Below are 21,982 nucleotides of genomic sequence, written 5' to 3'. Positions count from 1 at the left end.
ATTTGAATAAATAATGACTTCTTAGGGGCGGCACGATTCTCCCTCTACCTGTGTGGGTTTTCTCCAGGTGCTCTGGTTTCCTACCACAGTCCAAAACATGCATGTTAGGTTAACTGGAGACCGTGCTGAGCATGAATGGACGTGCGTCTCTCTGTTTACGCCCATCCACGGTGTAACCCATCTCTCGCCCTGACAGCTGGAACAGCCTGGCTGGTTGTGCTACTAAGGTCGAACAACATTTGAGTCTTAAAACTTAATTTTCTTTGTATGTTGACCTCTGTAAACCAAAAAAACCCTTCTTCTTCATTGTTTGAAGGCTGGTCACATAAAAATCTCAGCTCATAAAAGCAAAGCTGCATCAAGAACGAAAACTGAGCGCCACCTGTGAACATTTAGACAGTTTGTGGTCAACAAGTGGCACGAGAAAAAAAATACAATTAACAAATCAGAAAACTGACAAGTGTGTTCCCACATCCTGCTGCACACAGCTGACACACACCAACAGAGCACGCTCACGGTTACAGGGCATGTGTTTGCTCACATGAGCTATCGCCACCTTGTTCTGCTTATGACTGCATTTGCATAATCTGCATAATGACGGCGGCTTTAATTGCCCACGCCCAGGTAAGGGATCATGTGGTTAAGTGGGAGATCATAATTATGTAAATAATTGGCCTGACCACGGCAAGCTGCTGCTCTCTGCCATGCCAATCTGGAGAGAGAGAGTGAGGTAGAAAGAAAGAGAGAGGGTCAAGGGGGAGAGAGATGGACAAGAGAGAGAGAGAGGGAGAGAGAGAGAATGTGGGTGGTTTAAGATGAAGGTGGAGGAAAGTACAAGAGGTGGAATTGATGCCTAAAAGAGTGAAATAGAGGAAAATGTGATTACTTTGCTATGATGGTGCACCTACATGAAAAGAGCTCGGCTCACTCTGAAACCTTCGAGAATAACCATAAAAAGTCAAAAAATAACAACAACCAAACAATCATCTATCCTCTTTTCCAGCTGCCACAGGGGGAGAGGTGGGCTACATCCAGGACCAGTCGCCAATCTGTCACAGGGCTAACACACACAGACAGAAACCCATTCACAGCTATAGACAATTTAGAATCGCCAGTTAGCCTAACCTCACTAACTGCATGGGGAGAACATGCAGAAAGGCCTCCATCCAGATGATTCAAACCCAGGACCTTCTTGCTGTGAAGCAACAGTGCAAGCCACTGCTCCACCGTGCTGCCCAGAAAAAACAATATCAGTTTTTAAAAATTGTGCAAACATTTCAAGCAAGTGGAAGAGAAAGAAAGGTTTTTACATAAATTAGTTAGCAAAATCAAGCTGTGGAGTGCATTCCAAACGCACTTAGAAGCAATCTATGAAAAAAAAAAAAAAGCAAAATAAATAATGATTTGTACCTAGAAACCCTAAACAGGATGTTTATTCAAGGAATAAAACTACTAAGAAAACTGAGAGAACTAAACTGAGGAAGTGACCATGCAAAAAGAATCAACTGAGCAACTCGGGCATCAAGTGATTTGATCAAAAGTTTGAGGTCAGCCACCAGAAGGATGCTGACTGTTTTTTTTTTTCAGTTTCTGCCTCCAAGGTCAAAAAAATAACATGAGAACGCTCTGAAAGCTCCCAAACAGCACTATTTTTTCAGCATTAATATCACACACATCAGATGAATGTGATGGCACTCATTCTGTGACCCTTACACACAATTCTTATCACAAAGCCTTAACTCCAAACACGCCCCTCCCTCTCTTTTAATACATGAGATTCTGCAAAAATGTCTTTATATTAAAGGATTACTCAACAGTCTTACAGAAACATGCACACACGCATGGAAACACATGCACATGCAAGGAGGCACACACACACATGCACACGCAGACACACACGCCTGCCACTGTATCCGCTGCACAGATGGTAAAGGCAGCAGCCCCTTCACACAGACAAAGGGAAGGTAATTCTCTCTGCAGGACGTGAACAGAGCTGGAGCTGGAAAAGAGCAGCACACATCAACACTCCCCTCCCTGTTTCCTCGTCTCAGCCCCAGGCCAACAAACATCACAGGAGTAAACTGACAACGTGTGTGTGAGTCTGTGTGTGCGCGCGACCGCTACTAAAATAGGCTTGAGGAGGAGAGACAGGAAAAATAAGAGAAGAGGGGAGCGAGGGAGAAAATGAGAGCGAGATAAAATGAAAAAGAGAGGGAGAGTGCAGAGAGGAGGGAGGTAATAAACAGGATTAGTGCTTATCTTTACAGCACTGTGCGTGTGTGTGTGTGTGTGTGTGCATGTGGCGTGCATGTGTGTGTGGGTTTGGTTTTTCCTTTGCCCGAGGACAGAGTGACTGACTCCAGCATTACCTTTGCCAATGTGTCTCCATCCCCAGGTATCTTTTCTCTCTGGACTCCCTTTGAATTGGGTGTGATAGTACATACAGTACATTGCATGACTTTGTGTGTGTGTGTGTGTGTGTGTGTGTGCGTGTGTGTGTGTGTGTGCGTGTGTGTGTGTGTGTGTGTGTGTGTCGATATGCATGTGCCCATATTTTTAAAAAAAGGAACTTTTGCTTTGCCTATAGTCTGCATACTTTGAGGGTGTGAGTTTTGTGTGTGTGTGTGTGTGTGTGTGTGTGTGTGTGTGTGTGTGTGTGTGTGTGTGTGTGTGTGTGTGTGTGTGTGTGTGTGTGTGTGTGTGTATTCGTGGACGCTGTTTTGCATGGCAGTTATGAACATACCATTGTACAGGATGTGTGTGTGTCTGTGCAGCTGCCTGAGGATAAAGACTGTACTCATCTTATTGTTGTCTCTACAGTTTGTATCCACTGTTTGAATTGCCAGTAAATCTCCCTGCAGAGAGTGTGTATGCACACATACATCTATGTGTAAGAGAGAGAAGGCTCAGAAGGTGGATTTAGTTGCTATTATAATGCTTGTCCAGCCGCGTAGCTCCATTGTATGTGACAGTGTTTCTGTTTGTAATCTCCTACCTGACCGCGGCTAACAGGCTGCTACAGCATCTCACTTTCACTGGATGGGGAAGGAGGAATACATTTAAATAATCAGGGGTTTGGGTTCATGGCTGATATTATGCCTCGCTGCTTTTGTAAATGAGCATCTGTGTGTGTGCGTGCGTGCCACTGGTTTGTGTGCGTGTGTTTATGTGCGAGCGGGTGCATCTGTTTTCAAAGACATCTGTGGATGTCTTGGTGGATTGCTCTTGTAGCAGTATCCCCAGCACTATTCCCTCCTTCACCAGAGATGAATAGACAGAGAAAGGGAGCAGGAGACGGAGACAAACGGTGCATGTGCTTGCGTGTTTGCGTGTGGCTGCGTCTGCATACAAATGTGTGTATGCTTGCGTGTGTGATGGATAGAGGGCTTTATGAGAGAGGAATAGGCTAATGACCGGGTCTCCAGAGGCAGTAAGATTCCTGGAGCTATTACCGCTGGAGTTCATAATGGCCTCTGTGCTTGGCCTCTTTTACACGCTGCTTAATGGGGGATCCAACAGTCCAACCGGCAAGTGTAACCCACCCGGAGAATACACGCCGCTGTGTGCAGTGACCCCGACAAACACACACACACACACAAACAAGCAGAACGGGCAGCCCATTTTCAATCAGGTTTGGATTCCCTTTCATGCACCTGCACGTGTATATTTTACAGTGTGTCGTCCTCCCGCCTTCCTTTTTTTCTTTTTCCCTGTCTTTTTCCTGCACACACACAGACACAGCTATACAACCTGTATAGGTCACAAAGGATGGAGGTGAGACACCCACCTCAGAGAAAACTGAGAGTGTCTGCTTGCAGTGCACAGCCAAACCATAAATCATGTCAGGCTACACTAGTCTCTGCACACGCGCACACATACAGACACACTCACTCCCCCTCTTTTCTCTTGTGTAGGTTTGAGTACAAGAGAGGGGGATTTGAGGATTATAGGGGAGCCTCACTTTTTCTTTTCTTTTCCATTGCTTCCTTTAGTACTTGTTGTTTCCATAGAGAGAAAAGTAGGGAAGTAGGGGGTGGCTAATCTGTGTGCATATGCATATGTGTTTATGTGTGTGTGTGTGTGTGTGTGTGTGTGTGTGTACAAATGAGTGTCTTTTCTGCACTTATGCAGGCTAGTGTGTGTGAGAGTCTTTCATCAGTGAATGGAAAGGGAAAGACTTGAAGGAGAAAGTCTATTCATTGAGGAAAACATCAAGGCTGTTTGGTGCTACTGTGTGTCTGGCATCTTAGAAATGCAAGAGGAAGACGAGAAGGAAGGAGAGAGAGAGAGAGAAAGAGAAAAGTGAGAGGGAGGAGAAGGATGGACAAGGTAGAAATCTGCACTCTGAAGCGCAAATTGATGCAAAACAGCTGTTAAATAGCTGCAAAGTGGAGCAGCTGCTTGGGAGATGAGGAGAGAGGGATGAGGAAATGAAGGGATGAATGATCAAGAAAGACGGAGACAGAGAGGCCCAGGGGAGATGTTGAAATATTAGACTAAATGAAGCTGGCTGAGCAAGCTTATAGCACATCATGATAGATGAATGGTATTAAACATGTTTAGGACTTGATACTTAACATAGCATATTTATAACTTCAGCAAATATTGTAGAAAACCAAAGTGAAGTGTATTAATGGTATTTTCGCTTCAAATAACCCATCCATCCATCCATCCATCTATCCATCCATCCATCTATCTATCTATCTATCTATCTATCTATCTATCTATCTATCTATCTATCTATCTATCTATCTATCTATCTATCTATCTATCTATCTATCTATCTATCTATCTATCTATCTATCTATCTATCTATCTATCTGTAAATAAGTAACTGATTTGCTACATTACCTGTTTAACGTAACCACAAAGTTGACACAAAGCTGGTGAAAAATTAACCCACAGAGCACTTCACAGAAAAATGTTATGGTGACAGCGATTCTACTAGAAACAAGCAGCACTTCCTCTGTTTTTTTCCACAAGCTGCTACAAGCCTCTTTGTCTCTGCTTTGTCACCTTTTGAAAAACAATCCTTGGCTGCATGGTTGAGGTCAGCGTACAGTCAGGTTGGAGCATCACTCAGAGTCCAGGGTGTCTTCCCAGACTTCCTTTGCAGATACTTGGAAACATTTGAATTTATGACACTTTGCATGTCTTTTGCTTAGCATTCATACATAACAAATCATAAAGTAGCCTTTAATATCCACTGCAATAAGACTTGTTGCAATTTAACTGCCTCCCTAAGCAGTATTTTTTACATTATATCGGAATGGCTACTTTAAAGAAATAGTATACAAACGTAAATCAGTTAAAATGAGCCTGATAGTGATTCTCTGTATGGTGTGAGTGTGCAGTAACAGCAGGAGGAGCTGACTTGAACAGATCTGATTGTCTCCAGTGGACAGTAAACATGTCCGGGCTGTGAGGTATCAGCAGTCTGGGGCCACATCTTCCTTCCCTCCATCCCTCCATCTCTCCAGGGAGCATCAGAGGAGCAGGTGCTTGCCCTCCTCCTCCTCCTTACTTCCCCCTCCCATCTCATTCCCCGCCTCCCTCCCTCCTCCCCCCCCCCCCCCCCCCTCTCTCTCTCTCTCTGTGAGGACAGTTAATGTGTTGTCCTTCTCCTTCCTACATCTCCACATCGCTGAGTGTCGTACTGCTCTCTGTGAGATCAAGCCGTGCGGCAGAGCCGTCATTTATCCACACAAGGATGCGCGATAACCAAGGATTCTGTTTTCTTTAGAGTGGCGGTGAGTTGTGTGTTTTCTGCAGTTTCAGTACAAAAGTCTTTGTTTGCTCTGTTCTTACCTGGAGAAAGTGATGAGGTCTTTCATTTGAGCCTGTCTCTGTTGAGTTAACATTGCTTGGATGTTGTCTGCGGGGCTGAGCAGCTACTGACCCGACTTCTTTTACAGTATTTTATTTCTCTTTGTTGTAGCCATCAGTGCCTACACCGACTTCAAGGTGTTATATTTTCTCTTGCGTTAAAGCTTTGGTGTGTGTGTGTGTGTGTGTGTGTGTGTGTGTGTGTGTGTGTGTGTGTGTGTGTGTGTGCGTGCGTGCGTGCGTGTGTGTGTGTGTAGGTTAGGTTATATCCTGTTTGTTATTTTCCTTCGCCAACATAAGTCGGATAGTTAGAAGTGAAGAGTGAAACTGAAGTTATTTTTAGTCATACCGCACTCAAAGGCTGAATAAGTTGAAAATATGTGATAGGGAAAACTGGTCCATCTTGACAGACAGCAGGTGCGAGCCACTTCTGGTTTCCTCTGTTAAAATACAAGCTTATAAAATCTTAAACTCTAATGCTGGGACCAAATACTGGAACCAAATAATCCCTAGTGTCACAAAGACACGTTAAAGGCTCAAAATTCAAAGACATTTAAAAGCTACTTAATATACTGTCCTGTTGGGAATCTCTAAATGCTCTTATTTTGAAGCCAGACCGATCCACTTCCTGCTCCGTGCGGTGAACTTGGGCGCAGCTGCAGGGTGGGTATTTAAAGGCGTTTGTGGTTCCTTGTTATGCGTCTTTCTTGCCAAACTTGTCAGTGATCAAACACTTGTGCTGTTTGCGCTGAGCAAACTTCATAGACAGGAAGACAGAGGGAAGCGCTCACACAGCAACAGCGGCGGTGTGGGACAGTTTCCCTCTGATAGTTCATCTCACAGCACCCACGGGAGACAGAAGAGTCGCTCTTTAATCCGGGACCTTTAACAGCGACTGTATTGTTTGGCTGAGATAGATGCCGCCGGGCGCATTAGCAGCAGTCAAGCGGATCCCCTTCGCTTTTGTGTGTGTACACAGCCCGCAGGTGGAGTTCAACACACACACACACACACACACACGCACACACGTGCACGCGTGCGCTTCATGCACCATGTGCTGCTCCTGACCTGCCGTAGACCAGCTGCTCAGCAGGGGTGTTACTGAGTAAACCTCCAATCTCTTTAATTACCTCCTTCTCATATAGATGCTGCTCATGCTGCTCATACTATGGCTTCCCATTCACATCAGTGTTTCTGTGTAATCAGATTACAAAACCTACTCTGGTATTTTGTTGACTTGTTATTGTCATCATTATTATTATTATTATTATTATTTTAGATTTAGACTAAGTGGTGTGTCCTCTGTGGGATGAGATGTTGTAATTTTGCAGGTTCAGCCTGTCGGTGCCAGCTGTGATTGGCTGCTTCTTCTGTGGCGTTCTTCGCCTTCAGTGCTGGTTAGTTGTGTTAGAATATTTTCTCATGATTGCACAAGCGTTTGAGTGCATAATCTGACCTGAGGGCTATCTGGTGTTGTTCTGTAGCTGAGCAAACAGTTGGCTACATGAGCTGATATGAAGGGCAGGTGCTGATGGTAATAAATAAAGTGCCCCAGCCGTGCAGCTTTGGCCTAATCTGTACAGTGATAATAAGCAAGGAAATAATCCATAAGATCCATTCAGCTTAATTTACTCCTGGGCCAACAAGTGTCGACTTTGCTCTGATTTGCTGAACATCTTCACAGTTTGAATAATACTCTCTGGGCACCAACATGATTGTTTACTACAGCAACAGTTGTTTAGCAGGTGTGTCTTTGTGCACCTTTGTGCAATGAGACTGCGTGTGTGTGTGTTCTCTTCAACCCATCCCCCCTCCATCCTCCTCGTGTTTGCTCAGATGGTCGACGTCTAACCACGACAGTGTCGGCACCTGGTAAAACAGAGCGGGCCTCGGGCCAGAGGAGGAGTAACTGAGGCTGTCAACCGTCTGACACGACCCTCTGTGTCTGCACCTCTGCCACTGACGCTGAGCACATGAACACCTGACACACGCCGAGTTTAAAAAAAAAAAAAAAAAAAAGGCTGCAGGCAGGAGTCAGGCGCTCGCCAGGCGCCAAAATAAACTGAGACGGGAGTAAGATTGGTTTTCCTCAGATTGTTTTATTTTTTATTGTTTTTTTCCCATCATTTCTGTATCAGAGAGGTGAGACTGAGGCACAAGCTGTAGAAGAGATCGATGACACAGATGGGGGAGAAGGCAGAAACGCAGCAGACGTGATCGGAGAAGCTGTCGAGTGAGTGGTAGGAGGCTGAAGAAGAGATAGCGAGGGGGAAATGACAAGCAAAGAAACTATAGTATGGACAGATAGAGGAACGTGTGAGGCAGGAGAGCAGCCACTATTTATATCTTCTTTCTGTATGTGAAAGACAGTGACAAGAGGCTCGTAGACACACTGAGAAGAGGGGTTCACCCAAAGAGGAGCAATGCCTTGCAGCCAGAGGAAGGTGGAAGGGAAGGCCCTAGGTTCAAGAGGGAAAAGAAGAGGATATGTAACCATGAGGCTTTTTTTTACCCACTGGCAGCCCACATTTCAACTCTAAGCTGAGGCTGTGATAATTTATAGACCTTTCACTAACATCTTGACTCTGTTATTATTGCACAGTAACATGGCTCTGCTCTGGCGGCCTCGCTGTAAAGCATAAAGCAGAGTAATGGCTGCTGCACTTCCCATGCTTTCTTTGTTATTCATATACCTCTACGTGCTTCTAACAATCTGCCCTGGCGTGTTTTTGGATGCACTTCCCCTTTTTTGTGTGTGTGTGTGTGTGTGTGTGCATGCATTTGTTTTTTGTTTGCTGGAGGTGTCGGTTATTACAGTACGTGGTTTTTCTGCTCCACTTATCCCAGGACCATAAATGCGTGCTGGCTGTTTGGTCCCTAGGGGTCACATGCATACGTTTTGTGACGCACAGCTCCCGACTCCTGAGTCAGCTAATTGTGAATGTGCCTTCCTTTTCATGTACTCGCACAGACGGCCTGCATGTGTTTGACACTGTTTTTTGTTATTTTTTTTTAGTTCCTTTTTTTTTTTACATTCACGTTAACTTGTGACCCTTTCCTGTGTCGGGTGAGTGTGTGTGAGTTGCTGGAGTCGGGGAGAGTGTTCGTTGTTTATGGATTGTAAGGATGTGTTAAGTGTTTCTGTGCAAGCTGCAGAGTGACTGGAGCTAGTAAAGCCATTTAGCAGCCCCTGGAGTAACCCAGGAGACTGCTGTGTTGACGCCACTCTGACTGCTATTACAGACAAGTTTAAGAGGCTGTAAAACATTTGGCTACTTTTCCTCTCTCTCGTTCTCTCATTCTTCGTGTGTGTGTGTGTGTGTGTGTGTTGTGTCAGAGGAATTTGAACAAGTCTGCCAGCTATTGTAACAACGGCAGTAGCCACTGTTGTGATTACTATCAGCCGTAGGGGTCCAGATAATAACATCTTAGAGCTTAAATGTAGCATATTTAGTGTGTGTGTGTGTGTGTGTGTGTGTGTGTGTGTGTGTGTGTGTGTGTGTGTGTGTGTGTGTGTGTGTGTGTGTATACACTTATTATTGGTCTGCTGTTGGGTAACAGTTTGTAAACAGCCAGTTTAATGTCTTAAATGTTAAAATAGTAGCTTGCACAAGAACACACACACATATGCGGTCATATACCAGTGTGATGGGAGTTAATAACTAGGTAGTATGTTACAACCCAACGTCTTCTTCCTCCTAATGACCAATCCCTGCTTGCACACACACTCTCTCTCACACACACACTGCTTTTTTTTTTTTTTTAATGAGCTGACGGGGCAGAGCAGGACCTCCCCCGCTGTCCTCACAGTCCCCCCGAGTCGTGTGTGGTGTGTGTATATGTATATGTGTGTGTGTGTGAGAGAGAGAGAAAGAGTAAAAGTGGAAGAGAGGGGCAGGGTAAAGGTGTTAAAGACGCAGGCCTCAACATGTCTGATATCTCTTGCATCATGCTGAGCAGGGTGGGATTCTGTATGTAGGTGTGTTTGTGTGCAGATGAATTTCGTGCAGTTTCCATTTTGGCAGCTGTGGGGAAGTCCTGCTAGTTTCTGCTTTTCGACAGGGTTTCTTAGGAGCTGAGGCATCGCTGGTCACTTAGGTCAACGCTGAAAACTAAGTGCACTGCAAAGAAATGTTGTACAGAGGGTGCATTTATCTATCTCTAAAGCTCAAGAAAGGATTGAGTAAAAAAGTGCATTTTACAATCTGCGTGGTGCAACTTGCTGTTGTAAAATTGTGTAAATTACATGCTATCAGTAGCGTCATGTCTACTGTACTAAGCTCACAGTTGAGCCCAAATACACAGACTCTGAGCAAGTAGCAACTGTAACAACAGGATTTTTTTTTCAAGTTCACCTATTGTGCTTTTTCTTATTATTTGCCTATTATATGTTCCAGTGGTCGATTCTCATTTAAAACATAACCAAAGCTTCTAGTAATAACCGAAAGTTCAGGCCACCCTAAGTGCTTTGTTCAAGCTTTTTTTCTAGTTTTCCCTCAGTATGATGTCAATGAGAGCAGATATCCCTAATATGGTCATCTGCCAGTACAGTAGTCCCACCCACCTGCTGTTCAAACCTTCTGTTTATGAGGGGCAGCCAATGAGAAGAAAGTTGGCTTAATTAAAGAGAGGATGGTTTAAAGACCTGCATATTATCCCTATTATTTCACGACAGGCTTAACAGTGATCATTAGGAGTAGATATGCATAACTGTGGGGGGTGCTGTAGCCAAGCCCATTCACACATGCGGCCGACTCAGAATCACCAGTTAACCCAACATGCAGGTCTTTGGGCGTTGGAGGCACCTGGAGAAAACATGCAAACTCCACACAGAAAAGCTGACAGCCAGTGGATTTGAGCCTTGCTAATATGTTTATTTTTAATGTGATGTCAACATGTTTGCTTGATATCAGCGTGTGTGTCATAACTGTAATGATAATCTTGTTCGCAAACACACTCTATTCTTTTAAATGAATCTGCGTGGTTATCTGAAATGGACAGCGCACACAGGGTGAGGCCTATTGTTTGCTGATAATAATATGGTCTTTCGTATAGCACCATCCTCAGGCAAAAATTCCCATTTTCCTGCCTAAGGTTGTTTCTCCATTTCTTCTTCTTCCTCTTCTTACACCCAGCTGTTTTCTGATGCAGTGAGCAATAGAGCCTCACGGCGCCTTTTAGTCATGTTTACTCAATCTGTCCTGTTTTTTTAAAAAAAAAAAAAAAGATTTCTAGAGGGAGTTAAAAAAAAAGCCTTAATTTGTATTTAGGGCTGTTGTGTGTTTCATATGTCAGCCCTCCCGCTGTCAGGAGCAGCAGTGGTCAGAGGTGAAGGGTTAAAGGTCACTGTAAACCCCACCACATAACCTCCTGCATCCCAGAGCAGACAGGACTGACTAACAGAGAGACAGAGTGATGGATGGAGGGTTAACACTACCCTGTACCTCACACACACACACAGAGCTCAAATCACACACCCTCCCCTTCATCACCCTGCACCCTCCCTCCCTCCTCGTACTCATCCCCTTCCAGTCACCACGCCACCCTCCCATGAGTGCTAGCCAAAAGGAGGAAGGCTGAAGAATGAAGAGAGGAAAGAAAACGACAGAAAGCGCTGTCTGAGGAGGAGAGAGGGTCGGGTTGGTTGGTGGGGGGGTGGAGGGTGCGTCTGAGGAGAGAAAATGGATACAAAAAGTGAGAGAAGAGAGGAGTAAAAGGTAGGCTGGAGAGGGAGGGGGGCAGTAGATGGCGAGAAGGAGGAGGAGGAAGAGGTGGAGGAGGTGGGAAGTGGATAGAAAAGAGGTCACGTGACCATGTAGCAGCTGCAAGGCTGAGAGGGGAGAGAGTGAAAGAGACTCTCATAGGAGCAGAAAGACGACAAGCAGGAGGAGAACAGTGAGCGGCAGGGTGAGTGCTTGCATGATTGAATTATGCGCATATGCACACGGCAGCCCGCGTGTCTCTGTGTTTGTGAACGACATGGATAAATATCAGAGGGTGTAAGAAAAGATTGTAGAAAGAAGGAAGAAAGAAAGCAAGAGACAGAGAGGAGATTATGTGTGTTGGCTTTTGTTAAATAAGCTCCAGTGTGCTGAGATAAACGGGAAAGAGTGGAGAGAAAGAGAGGGAGAGATGGGGAGGAAAGAGTGGAGAGAAAGAGGGGGAGGAAAGAGTGGACGAGTAGAGGGGAGAGGGAGGGAGAGAAGGAGTCGATAGAAACTGTCTTATCATCTCTCCCTTGACTGCTGGGCTCAGCAGGGACAGAGATGTAGACACACACACAGCCTGTCAGGATCTGAGCTTTTGCTCTCTTCATCTCTCTCGTTCCCTTTCTGTCTATCTGATTCACAGTTTCAAGTTCAATTTTCTTTAAGATGTGTAAATACATGTGTGACCGCAGACATGAAGAAATTAGGAGGAAGGACTGTATAGAAACAGGTTCTGTTAGATAAGAGCGTGGCATGTCAGAAGCTACATGCATGTCAGTTGTATGCATCACACACTGTCTAGCTTTTTGTCAGCTTGCAGGGTCATAAAACCTGAAACGGCACATTTCTCTCTAATCTAGGCTTCTATGTTTGGGAGCATGTGCAAAGGAAACCTACCTAGAGTTAACCTCTAACCAGCTCTCGTTTTTTTTTTTTTTTTTTTTTTTTAATTATCTCTTTCAATCTTAACCGAGTTTAAATCTGTTTTAATGCTCCTACATACTTTTTTAATCACTCTGCTGTTTTCCCTGTTTTGGAATCTGTAAGTCTGAGATTTCCAAGCTCTGAAATCCACCGTTTACTTTATTCTTCCACTTTATCAAAGTTGTCAGTGTGACGAGCGGCGCGTTGAATTTTTCATGAGTGTGTTTACTGCTCTGGCCCTTTTGTTTGCTCTTTTTGTGGTTTTATGTGTCTGTGTGAGTGTTCTAAAGGTGTTCGTGTGATTGTGTGTTGTGGTGCTAATGAGGTCAGTGCTGTAGCAGCCAGGGTGGGTGGAGGGGTGCTGGCTAATTCCAGCTGTAATTAACATTAGTGGGTCAGTAAGAGGGTAGAGGGTGAAGACAAAGGTTACCTTACTTGTGTTTGTTCTCAGTGTGTTCTCTGTCCAGTAGATCGATGGACGCTCTGTGTGTGTTTCTGTTTTCTGCATGTATGTGTGTACATGATTGCATGCTCCACAAGGGTGTAAAAGCGCAGTGTGGTTTGTGTGTAGACGCCCCTGCGGTCTTAAGATGTGTTGGGTGGCTCCCTTGAGGAAACGGACATGTGTGCACTCATGTGTGTGATTTGCTATTAGGGTCACCGCTCTCCTGCCTCCACACTGTCTCTAGTGGAGCTGACCCCCACGTATGCACTCACTATCATCCCCAGACACACACAAACACACACTTGTCAGTTGAGTTTTGTTGATTCAGAATGACTCTGGTACCAGCTGTGTTCAGAAATCTTTTTTTAGGCAGGAAGTTAGCCGAGTGCAACGCTGAGCGAGGCCTTCGCTTAATCAAATCAATAATAAAGTTCCTCGCATCTTTTCTTTCTGCTCTCGCCAGGTATGAACCATGAGTCCAATAAGTCACCATCATTAGGAATGATCTCCACGGCGAGTCGCACCACGGCTACAGTCAGTCCCCTCAGTCCACTAACCAATGGGAACGCAGTTGCCCAGTCTGCAAACTCTGGATTCGCTGCTGCCCTTCGTAAACTGGCCAAACAGGCAGAGGACCCCAGAGGTGAGCACTGGTTTAACCACCCTGCACACACCCAAACACAGCTCCAGCTGCCTCAAGCCCTGGAGAGCTAACGTATTTTTGAGCACACACACACACAAACACACAAACAGACTCCTCTTTGTGTGTCACACCCAGTCCAACCTTTACTGCTGGTGTCAGGTTTGTACAAAATCCTGTTGACTTTCCTTGTTTCTCTCTCCTCTGTGGAATACTTCAGCTTTTGCATGGAGAAATGGGAATCTTTGTTTGCACACGGACACTTTAGCAGGGCGTAGGAGAGTGGGTAATCTTACGGTTGATGGTAGATTTTAATTTGTTGCCTCTGGACAGAGCTAGGAAAGCTCTGTCCTTATTCTTCCAGTTATTATGTTAAGCTAAGCTAACTGACTGCTATAGCTTCGTATTTAGACTACAGACACGACGGCGGTATCAATCTTTTATGTAATGGGGGAGAAAAAAGCGGTTTCTTGAAGACAGGAACACAATGTTAATGAATGAAAATTGGACAGCGTATTGAAACACAGTGCCAGTAAAAGTGAAAGTAGATCCTTTCAGAGTATGGTTGTATTTTGTGAATTATTGTGAAATGTTTGGCTGCCTGGTAGCTATTTGGTTGTGTGTGTGTGTGTGTGTGTGTGTGTCCTCACTCAGCTCACTGCTGTCCTAATGAAGGTGCTGGATAAGAGCTGACCTATCCTGACCTCTCCCTCTCTGTCTCTTCCTTCCTTCGTTTCCATTCATCTCCTAATAATGAGAATCTAATTACAGCCAATTATAACAAGCTCCCTCTCCCCTTCTCTCTCTCTTTCTGTGTCCCCGACTCTCCATCACTATCTCATTTTCTCTACCTGCAGCTCTACATGAACTCATTGGTTCCTACCTTCTCTGTCTCATTATTTCCTGCTTGTTTCCGAGAGTGAATGTTACGGAGCACGCACATACTCCCTTTATCACACCTCCCCTTTGGTGTCACACCCCAGCCTCTTTTTAACACAGTCATTTATGACATGCTTCCTTCGCTCTTTTTACAGCAGTTTTTTTTTTTTTGGTGCGTGTCACACACCTACTTTCATCTCGTACCCTTTTCCTTCCGGTATCATTATTACACTTTCCTTTGTTTCTGTCACATTTTTTTGAAAGCTTTTTATCAAAAATGACTGAAACAGTGTTTAGTTCGTCACGTTGACAAAAAAATTGAAAAAGTTATGTGCCACGGGGAGATTATTTGATCGTGAAATCTTTTTAATCTGATCAGATGCTGTTTGCTGTCATTCATTCCTCTTTCTCTCCCTTCCTCAGGTTCTGCCCTCAGCAGTGAATCGTCTCCCGTCTCTTCCCCGGCCACCAGCCACAGCTCGCCGGTTACCACCCCTAAGCGGGGCTCTTTAGGGCCCCTCCTGGGCCAGAACAGGGGCCGCAGTGTCCCCAGCACACCTCCAGTAGTCACCATTGCCCCCACAAAGACAAGCAACGGCCTGTGGAGGGCCGACGGAAGACAGGTAAGACGTGTCATTCATCACGCTGTCACACCTCTGGGTGTTTCGCGCCAGTCTGAGACAAAATGTCTGCTGTTTTCTCTCTGTGCATCTGTACCTTTTGTTCCCCTGTCACGCCGGTCTCCTCTTTTCTCTCGGCCCTTCCTTGTCTCTCTCTCGTGTTCTCTCAGTACAGATGAGTGGTCTGTCGCTCTCAGTCTCCTTTATCTGTCCTGCTGCTGCTGCTGCTCCCTCCATTAAAGAAATAGTCCCAGTGCTTATCAACATCCAACTGTCAAAACCAGCCGTCCAAGCGTTGCTTTCTTCATTTACCCCATCCTGCCTTTCTCTGTTGTCTTACGCTTTCATTTTCATGCTTCCAGCCACCCTCTTCCTTGCTGTTCTGCGTCTTTTTCAGCAACACATTAAGTGTTTGTCTAAAAAATACGCACACAGTGGAGGCTGCAGAGACTGGCACTTTTTGTCTTCAGCTTCCTGCAGATTGTGTGCGTGTGTGTACTTGACCCTTCACCACAAAAGGCTTAGGATGTGAAGGGGGACCTGCGCGTGTGTGTGTGTGTGTGTGCGTGTGTGTGTGTGTGTGTGTGTGTGTGTGTGTGTGTGTGTGTGTGTGTGAATTTAAGCTGTGGCAAGTAACCAGGCCCCTCAAACAATGCAGAGGTTAGCCCCCACAGTAGCCACTTCCCCCTGGATCAGAGCTGCCTTTCTCCCCCTTCACAAAGACCACTCTGTGGCCCAGCCTGCCTGTGGCTCTTATTCAGACATTCAGAGAGAATCGAGGAGGGAGGGAGGCAGGGAAAAAAATGGAGAATAGGATGTTAAGAAAGGAAGGGAGGGAGTGTAAGAATGAGCGGGAGAGCAGAGCTGTGTGTTAATTCAGTGTTTGTCCGTACTGTGCGGACAGAGCAAAGGACCGTTTAACCAAAGGAAGCAGACTGCGTGTGTTTTATTGCCGGGTCTGTGAAGGCCATTGGCTGTCTGCGAGGTCAGAGGTCAAGGAATGCGATGGCTGCTCTCCAGACCGTCCATGTGTTGCCTCCCTGTCTCGTTTTGACCTAGTGAGGATTTCTGGGAGATGGCAAAGGAAAGCTGCTTCATCCCTGGTTTGAATCTGCTTTCCATGAGTGGCATATACAAAACTATTCAAACGTATTCAAAACACGAGTATTATACTGCAAATCAAGTGTTGTACTAAACTAAGGTAGCAGATTGGGTGTTGCTGAGAGAGGTCATTTGTTTGTGGTTTGTCTGTGGTCAGCCTGACCTGTACTGCTGTCTGTTGCTGTAGCAACAAGATATGACACATTAGTGTAAATGTATGTCTTTTTCTCATTAACATACTTTGCTAAACGGTTCCAGGCAGCTGTTTCTTATTTAGAATCAGTGTCTGGTGGTCTGTTGGCTTCTTGGTTGGTTGGTTAGTGAGTCGGTGGCTCCGTCACACCAAAAAATATCGCAGCACTTTTTCATTTTCAATTCCTGGTTTTACTTTGTTTTAATATCTGTTAATCGCTAACTGCAAGCATGCAAACAAACGGTTAGATCAGCTTAATCACTGCTGTAGACTATGAGTCTTTTCATTTTCTTTTTTTGCCTTACAGTTTGGAGCATAGACTGTATATGAAAATGGGAATAAACGTAAAGTCATGGATTAATTCGCCAATATTAGTTTTGGAGTCTTCATTATAGAAGAGTTTCGTGATTTTTGGAGCTAGAAGTGATATTTGGCAGCTAATGTTTACAAGCTACAGTAGAAACTCTATAAGTGCAACACATATATTGATGCCTACTAGTAAGTGCTAAGCATAAAACATAAACATTAAAGTTTAGAACACAGAAGATCAGTTCAGCTCAGTACAGCTGGCTGCAGTGACCACACCTTTTTCTTATAGCAGGCTGCAAACACGTTTGCCTGCTGCATTTTAGTATGGAAATTATATAAAGACTGTAAAGACTGACTTCCTTTTGGAGCACAAACAGTATAAACCATGGATGCCACCAGATGGCGATAGCTGTGTTTGCAAAGAGACATCAGTCCTACAGAAATCAAAGGAAAAAACCAGTCCCTGTCTTGACCTCTGTAAACACTTTGCTGCTAAGATTATGAGCTTAACCACAAGTTTTGGGTCATGCTGAACAAAACATTAAGTTTGTTTTAAATTTATTTTAAAATTCAGGATTATCTGTTCCATATTACCTCAATGGAGCACTTTGCTTTTAGTCTGCAGGCTGACTTGTAGTTCCTAAGATATTTAAAAGTAGAATGGGAGGCAGAGCCGTCAGATTTCAGGCCTCTCTTCTATGGAGCCAGCTCCCAGTTTAGACGTGGGAGACAAATGCCCTCTTACTTTTGAGATTGGGCTTAAAACTTTCATTTTTTATAAAGCTTATAGTTACAGCTGGATCACTCACACTTTTGTCTCTGTGCTTATACACCACTCTGCATTTAATCATCCTTTATTATTAATCTCTGGATCTCTTCCACAGTGTCTTTTGTCTAGTCTCCTTCCCCTCACCACCACAGAGTCCTAGCAGATTGGGATAAGACTGCGCAATCATTCACTAACTAATTGTGAATCACAGGTCCTTAAACAAGGACCGTGCAGTTTCACAGTCAGACCCGCCCTGGTGAAGCAGAAACCCTCCACTCGAGGTTCTGAAACAGGACTTTAGAAACCAGTGGGCGACATCAGAGAAGCTACATCCATCTCTTACACTGTCTATGGTTTGGAGCCAACCTCAAGTGGCCATTTGGTGAATTGCAGCTACTAGACTACTTCAGTATTGGCTTCATTTCTCAGATCCTTGAGCGCTGCTTGGTTTGAACAGAATGAAGAACAATGCCGCATGACATACCAGACAAAGTGGGAGAGAGCCTTGGATACAGGCATGGGGTACTTGTTTCTTAATGCGTGTTTATATGCAGGTTTGGCAAAAAAAAGGCCTATTTGGTCATGGTGGTGATTTTGAGCAATCGAGGATCAAATGCAGTGTTGTGGTGGCCAAATCATCTGAGTGAGAAGCTCAGAGAGGGAGTGGGTGATGAAGGATGGAGCAGTTGGCTAGATATTGGGATCATCTTTCCACTTTGATCTTGACCTGTTATGACATATCAGACCCACTTTTCCACTCCGCTGAGCCTCTGGCTGCAGCTCAGAGGTTTTTACGCAATCACTCCATCTTATTTCTCACTCGTCTTTTTCCAGAACTCCTCTACTCTGTTTGAATGTAGCGCGTGCACACTCACACAGACACACACTGGAAAAATAAAAATCACACCAATAGACATAGTAAAGTCTGCTCTCACACTTTCTGTATGTCTTTGTCAGGTGGAGCCGAGTGTTCAGGGTCTCAGCAGGGAGCGGGTGGGAGCTGAGAACCCCCAGCCACAGCAGGATAAGAGGACTCCTCCCATCTCTTCACCTCACCCCCTGGCTCACTCCTTTGGCCTCACACCAAGCAGCATCATGCAAGACCCCCGAATGCAGAGCATTAGGTAAGTGTGGCACGTGCATACTGCGTAGCTGTGCAGAAAAGTCTGCGTGCAGAATTCATTCTTAAAATTATCCTCTGAATATGTTCTGCAGTTTGCCGGGGCAGATGCACCCCGTAGTGCCCTCAGGTGCCGTTCCAGAGGAGTACCTGAGAGCACTCCGGCCGTTCGCCACCTCAGATGACCTCCGTCTGAGCTCTCTGCCCCTGAGCCTCGACCCGGCCGCTGCAGCCCACGCCGCCGTCGCCGCTTACTATCATCCAGCCTACTTGCACCACCCTCTGTCCTTACCGAGGTAACAGAAACCCACACAGCTGCCATTTATCTTTTTTTAGGTTAATGCCTGTGTATAGCAGTAATCTGCATTCTTCTTTATAGCCACCAGGGGGCTCCTTGGGTTTCAATGAGAAATGTAGCTGGAGTCAGGGGCTCCCCAAATTGATGACTTCACTTAATCTTTTCTGATTAGTCTATAGCATAATCACTAGTCTTAATGGATACAACATGATGATCATTTTGTAAGTAATCTAAATAGCAGGGTGTGTGTTACAGTGCAATTGACAAGTTATCAATCTAGCTTTGGGACTGCAATATTCCTCGTTTTCTCAACCCAATCTTCTCCTCTGGTTTTAAAACACGATGCTGAATTCACTTTACTAACCAGTAGGCATTATCATTGTGGCTATTCCAATTTTTATTTACAGTCTTTTTATATAGCATGCTGGAATAAAGCAGGAAGTGTGCAGTGTCCACTATAGCTCACCGGGTTGAGGTGGCGCCCCATAACAAAAAGCTAAAGTCCTTGCTGCAGGGGCCTGGGTTCCGACCTCTATTCTCTCCATGCTTTTACTGCTTCTTCTGCACAGTCCTGTCAAATAAAAGTCAAAATGTTAAGAATAAAAAAAAAAAAACTACATCCTTTAATCTATTCTGCACTCACTTATCAGATAACCATCAGCTCCTCGGTGGCAGATATATTCTGACTCATTTTTTGATTTTTTTTCTGCCACAGGATGGAGGAGTCTCTGTGTCTTTCTGCACTGCGATCACAGTTCTACTCTGTGCCTGCAGGGGGTGCCTTCCCTCCACTGCACCCCTCTGCCCTCCACTTACACCTGCCTGGAGGCCGCTACCCTGCAGACCTAAACCACACAGCCTTATCTGAGAGGTAGCACTTTGTTTCTTTCTTCCTTTCCTTCTTTCTTTCTTTCTTTCTTCACTGTCTGCAGAGCTGTGTAATCTCTCTGCAGGGTAGGCACAGGTTGCTGACTGTGTGATATTTTTAGCACACACCCCACAGTGCCTCCTATACACTTATCACACACACACTGCCCTTCACACACACTGTACGCCCACAGACATGCATATGCAAGCCAGCGCTTACATAAAATCGCACACACATAACAAAGTATTTTTTTATTTTTTAAGTCCCTCTGTGTGTCTCTATTTTCTTTCAGCACTTTGAGCTGCTTTCTCAGTTTGACAATACTCATTGTTTTCCTGTGGCATAATGCACAGGGGAAATGTTTGTGTTTGAAATGGATGGCATTCATCATCTGGTTCTGTAATGGCTCCTGCATATCTTGTAGGTTTGTTTGTGTGCTATTGATTGCTTGTGTGTGTGTGTGTGTGTGTGTGTGTGTGTGTGTGTGTGTGTGTGTGTGTGTGTGTGTGTGTGTGTGTGTCATTTTCCTGTGGATACCTATTAAGTGTTCATCTGCTCTTGCTCAGTCATGCTGTGTATGGATTATTTTCCTCGTGGTAAATGGAGAGTGTGTGTGTGTGTGTGTGTGTGTGTGTGTGTGTGTGTGTGTGTGTGTGTGTGTGTGTGTGTTCTTCTGCAGCTGCGTGTGTGTGTGTGTGTATGTTTTAGTAGAAATGTTTGTGCGAGGTTCACCAGTGTGTGGTTAATATCTGCCTCATGTTGGGTGTTGCATCTCTCACCTTCTCCCTTTTTGTGTGTGTGTGTCTGTGTCTGTGTGTACGCATACTTGTCAACCTCCCCCACAGGCTACAGATGGAGAACGAGCTCCGCCAGCGAGAGAGAGAACAAGAGCGTGAACGAGAGAAAGAGAGAGAGCGAGAGGCCGGGCTGGAACGAGAGCGGGAAAGAGAGAGGGAGCGAGAGGAGGAGAGGGAGCGTGAGAGAGAGCTGGAAAGACAGAAGGAGAGGCAGAGGGAGAGACAGCAGCAGATGGTCAGAGCGGCGGAGGGCCACTACCTGGCTGAGCTGCATGCTCGGAGGGCACCACCGGAGGACAGGGCCAGGCCAGGAGAAAGGCTGACCCCGAACAGACTGGGTACCTACACACAAACACGCGTGCACATGTATGTGCGCTCGCCTGCAGGTGCATGCTCAAGCATGTATACAGAGTTTTAGAAACTGATTTATTTATTTATTTATTTATTTATTTTTTACTTAATTTCAGTTAAAATACCCAAGTAGTCTGTTCTGAGTATAGCTGACTCATTATGACTCATTATTATCGAGAAAGAAGACAGAAGCTCACAACACTGCTGGTTTTGATCTGCAGTAGTTTAAATTTTTAACACTTGTGTTGCTTAAATAAAGTGTCTGCCCAACACTTTGGACCTGAGCCACATATCCTGACAGCTACTGGCCAGATTGCAATGAAATCTGTTAGAAACATTTATACCCCAAAGGGGAATTTCTAATGACTTGCTGACTTCTCAAGTTGTTGAAATAAAACTATCAAAGGATGCGGTAAATTGTTTAAAGTACAAGCAGACTGACATATAAATTAGCACACTTGTGGTTGAAACCTTTACATTTTATTCTCTCTTCAAGCTCTCGCTCTTTGGCTAAAAATCTCAGCTCTGCACACAGTCTGTCTCATTTTTTTAACCTCTGTGAACACATTCTGCACGTAATACTATAACTTAAAAGGGCAATGGGAGCAGATCCTAAAATAAGGCTTCCTGCAGTGGAAAATGGACTAATATGTCCAGTTATACTTATCAAACTGAAGGACTTAGAAATAAAGACTGCATCAAATAAAGGCCCGTTACTTTGTGCTGTTGAAGTAAATAAACATCCTGATATATCAGCGTAGCACATAACACATGCACTTTCCATAACTCCACAGTTTCTCCAGATAAATCCAAGGACTCCGAACACCCAGGTTTTTCAGCACCTAAGCCTCTGCAGCCTAGCATTCACTCCTCCAGGGGCTCTGTGCCATACCCAGTGCCCAGCTTGTTGCCTTCTCACCTGGGGAAACATCATGCTGGTGCTGTTGGTGGGATCCATGGAGCTCTTTCCGCCAGCATGATGAGTCAGAGAGCCAGCGAGGAGGCGTGGTTAACACAACAGCGAGCACAAGGACAGGACAGGGAGCTTGGCCTCAGGTCACCGGGGAAAGGGGTGGAACCGAGGAGAGACGGCAGCCGGTGAGAATTAGCTGCTTCTTCTTTTGAATACAATTT

The 21,982-nt window shown here is 45.1% G+C and overlaps 1 protein-coding gene across 5 annotated transcripts in view; it reads left to right on the top strand.

Annotated features, from left to right (window-relative positions):
- Positions 1–21,982, top strand: part of LOC308392391 (genetic suppressor element 1-like) — a 39,602-nt gene that overhangs the window by 8,199 nt on the left and 9,421 nt on the right. For 2 of the 5 annotated variants that reach the window (XM_080875408.1, XM_080875407.1), the window contains exons 2-8: positions 13,367–13,546; positions 14,846–15,045; positions 18,372–18,538; positions 18,630–18,830; positions 19,548–19,703; positions 20,546–20,835; positions 21,643–21,946. In XM_080875408.1, the coding sequence (XP_080731534.1) occupies positions 13,367–13,546; positions 14,846–15,045; positions 18,372–18,538; positions 18,630–18,830; positions 19,548–19,703; positions 20,546–20,835; positions 21,643–21,946 (1,498 nt within the window). Of the gene's footprint in view, positions 1–5,621; positions 5,751–6,591; positions 6,813–11,576; positions 11,734–13,366; positions 13,547–14,845; positions 15,046–18,371; positions 18,539–18,629; positions 18,831–19,547; positions 19,704–20,545; positions 20,836–21,642; positions 21,947–21,982 lie in introns of those variants that run through there. The other 3 variants (XM_080875410.1, XM_080875411.1, XM_080875409.1) reach the window with 3 other exon arrangements.

Source organism: Rhamphochromis sp. 'chilingali' (assembly GCF_963969265.1).
Source record: "Rhamphochromis sp. 'chilingali' genome assembly, chromosome: 2".
NCBI lineage: Eukaryota > Metazoa > Chordata > Actinopteri > Cichliformes > Cichlidae > Rhamphochromis > Rhamphochromis sp. 'chilingali'.
The sequence above is the reverse complement of the archived record's forward strand: the minus strand, read 5'-3'. Positions and strand labels throughout refer to the sequence as shown.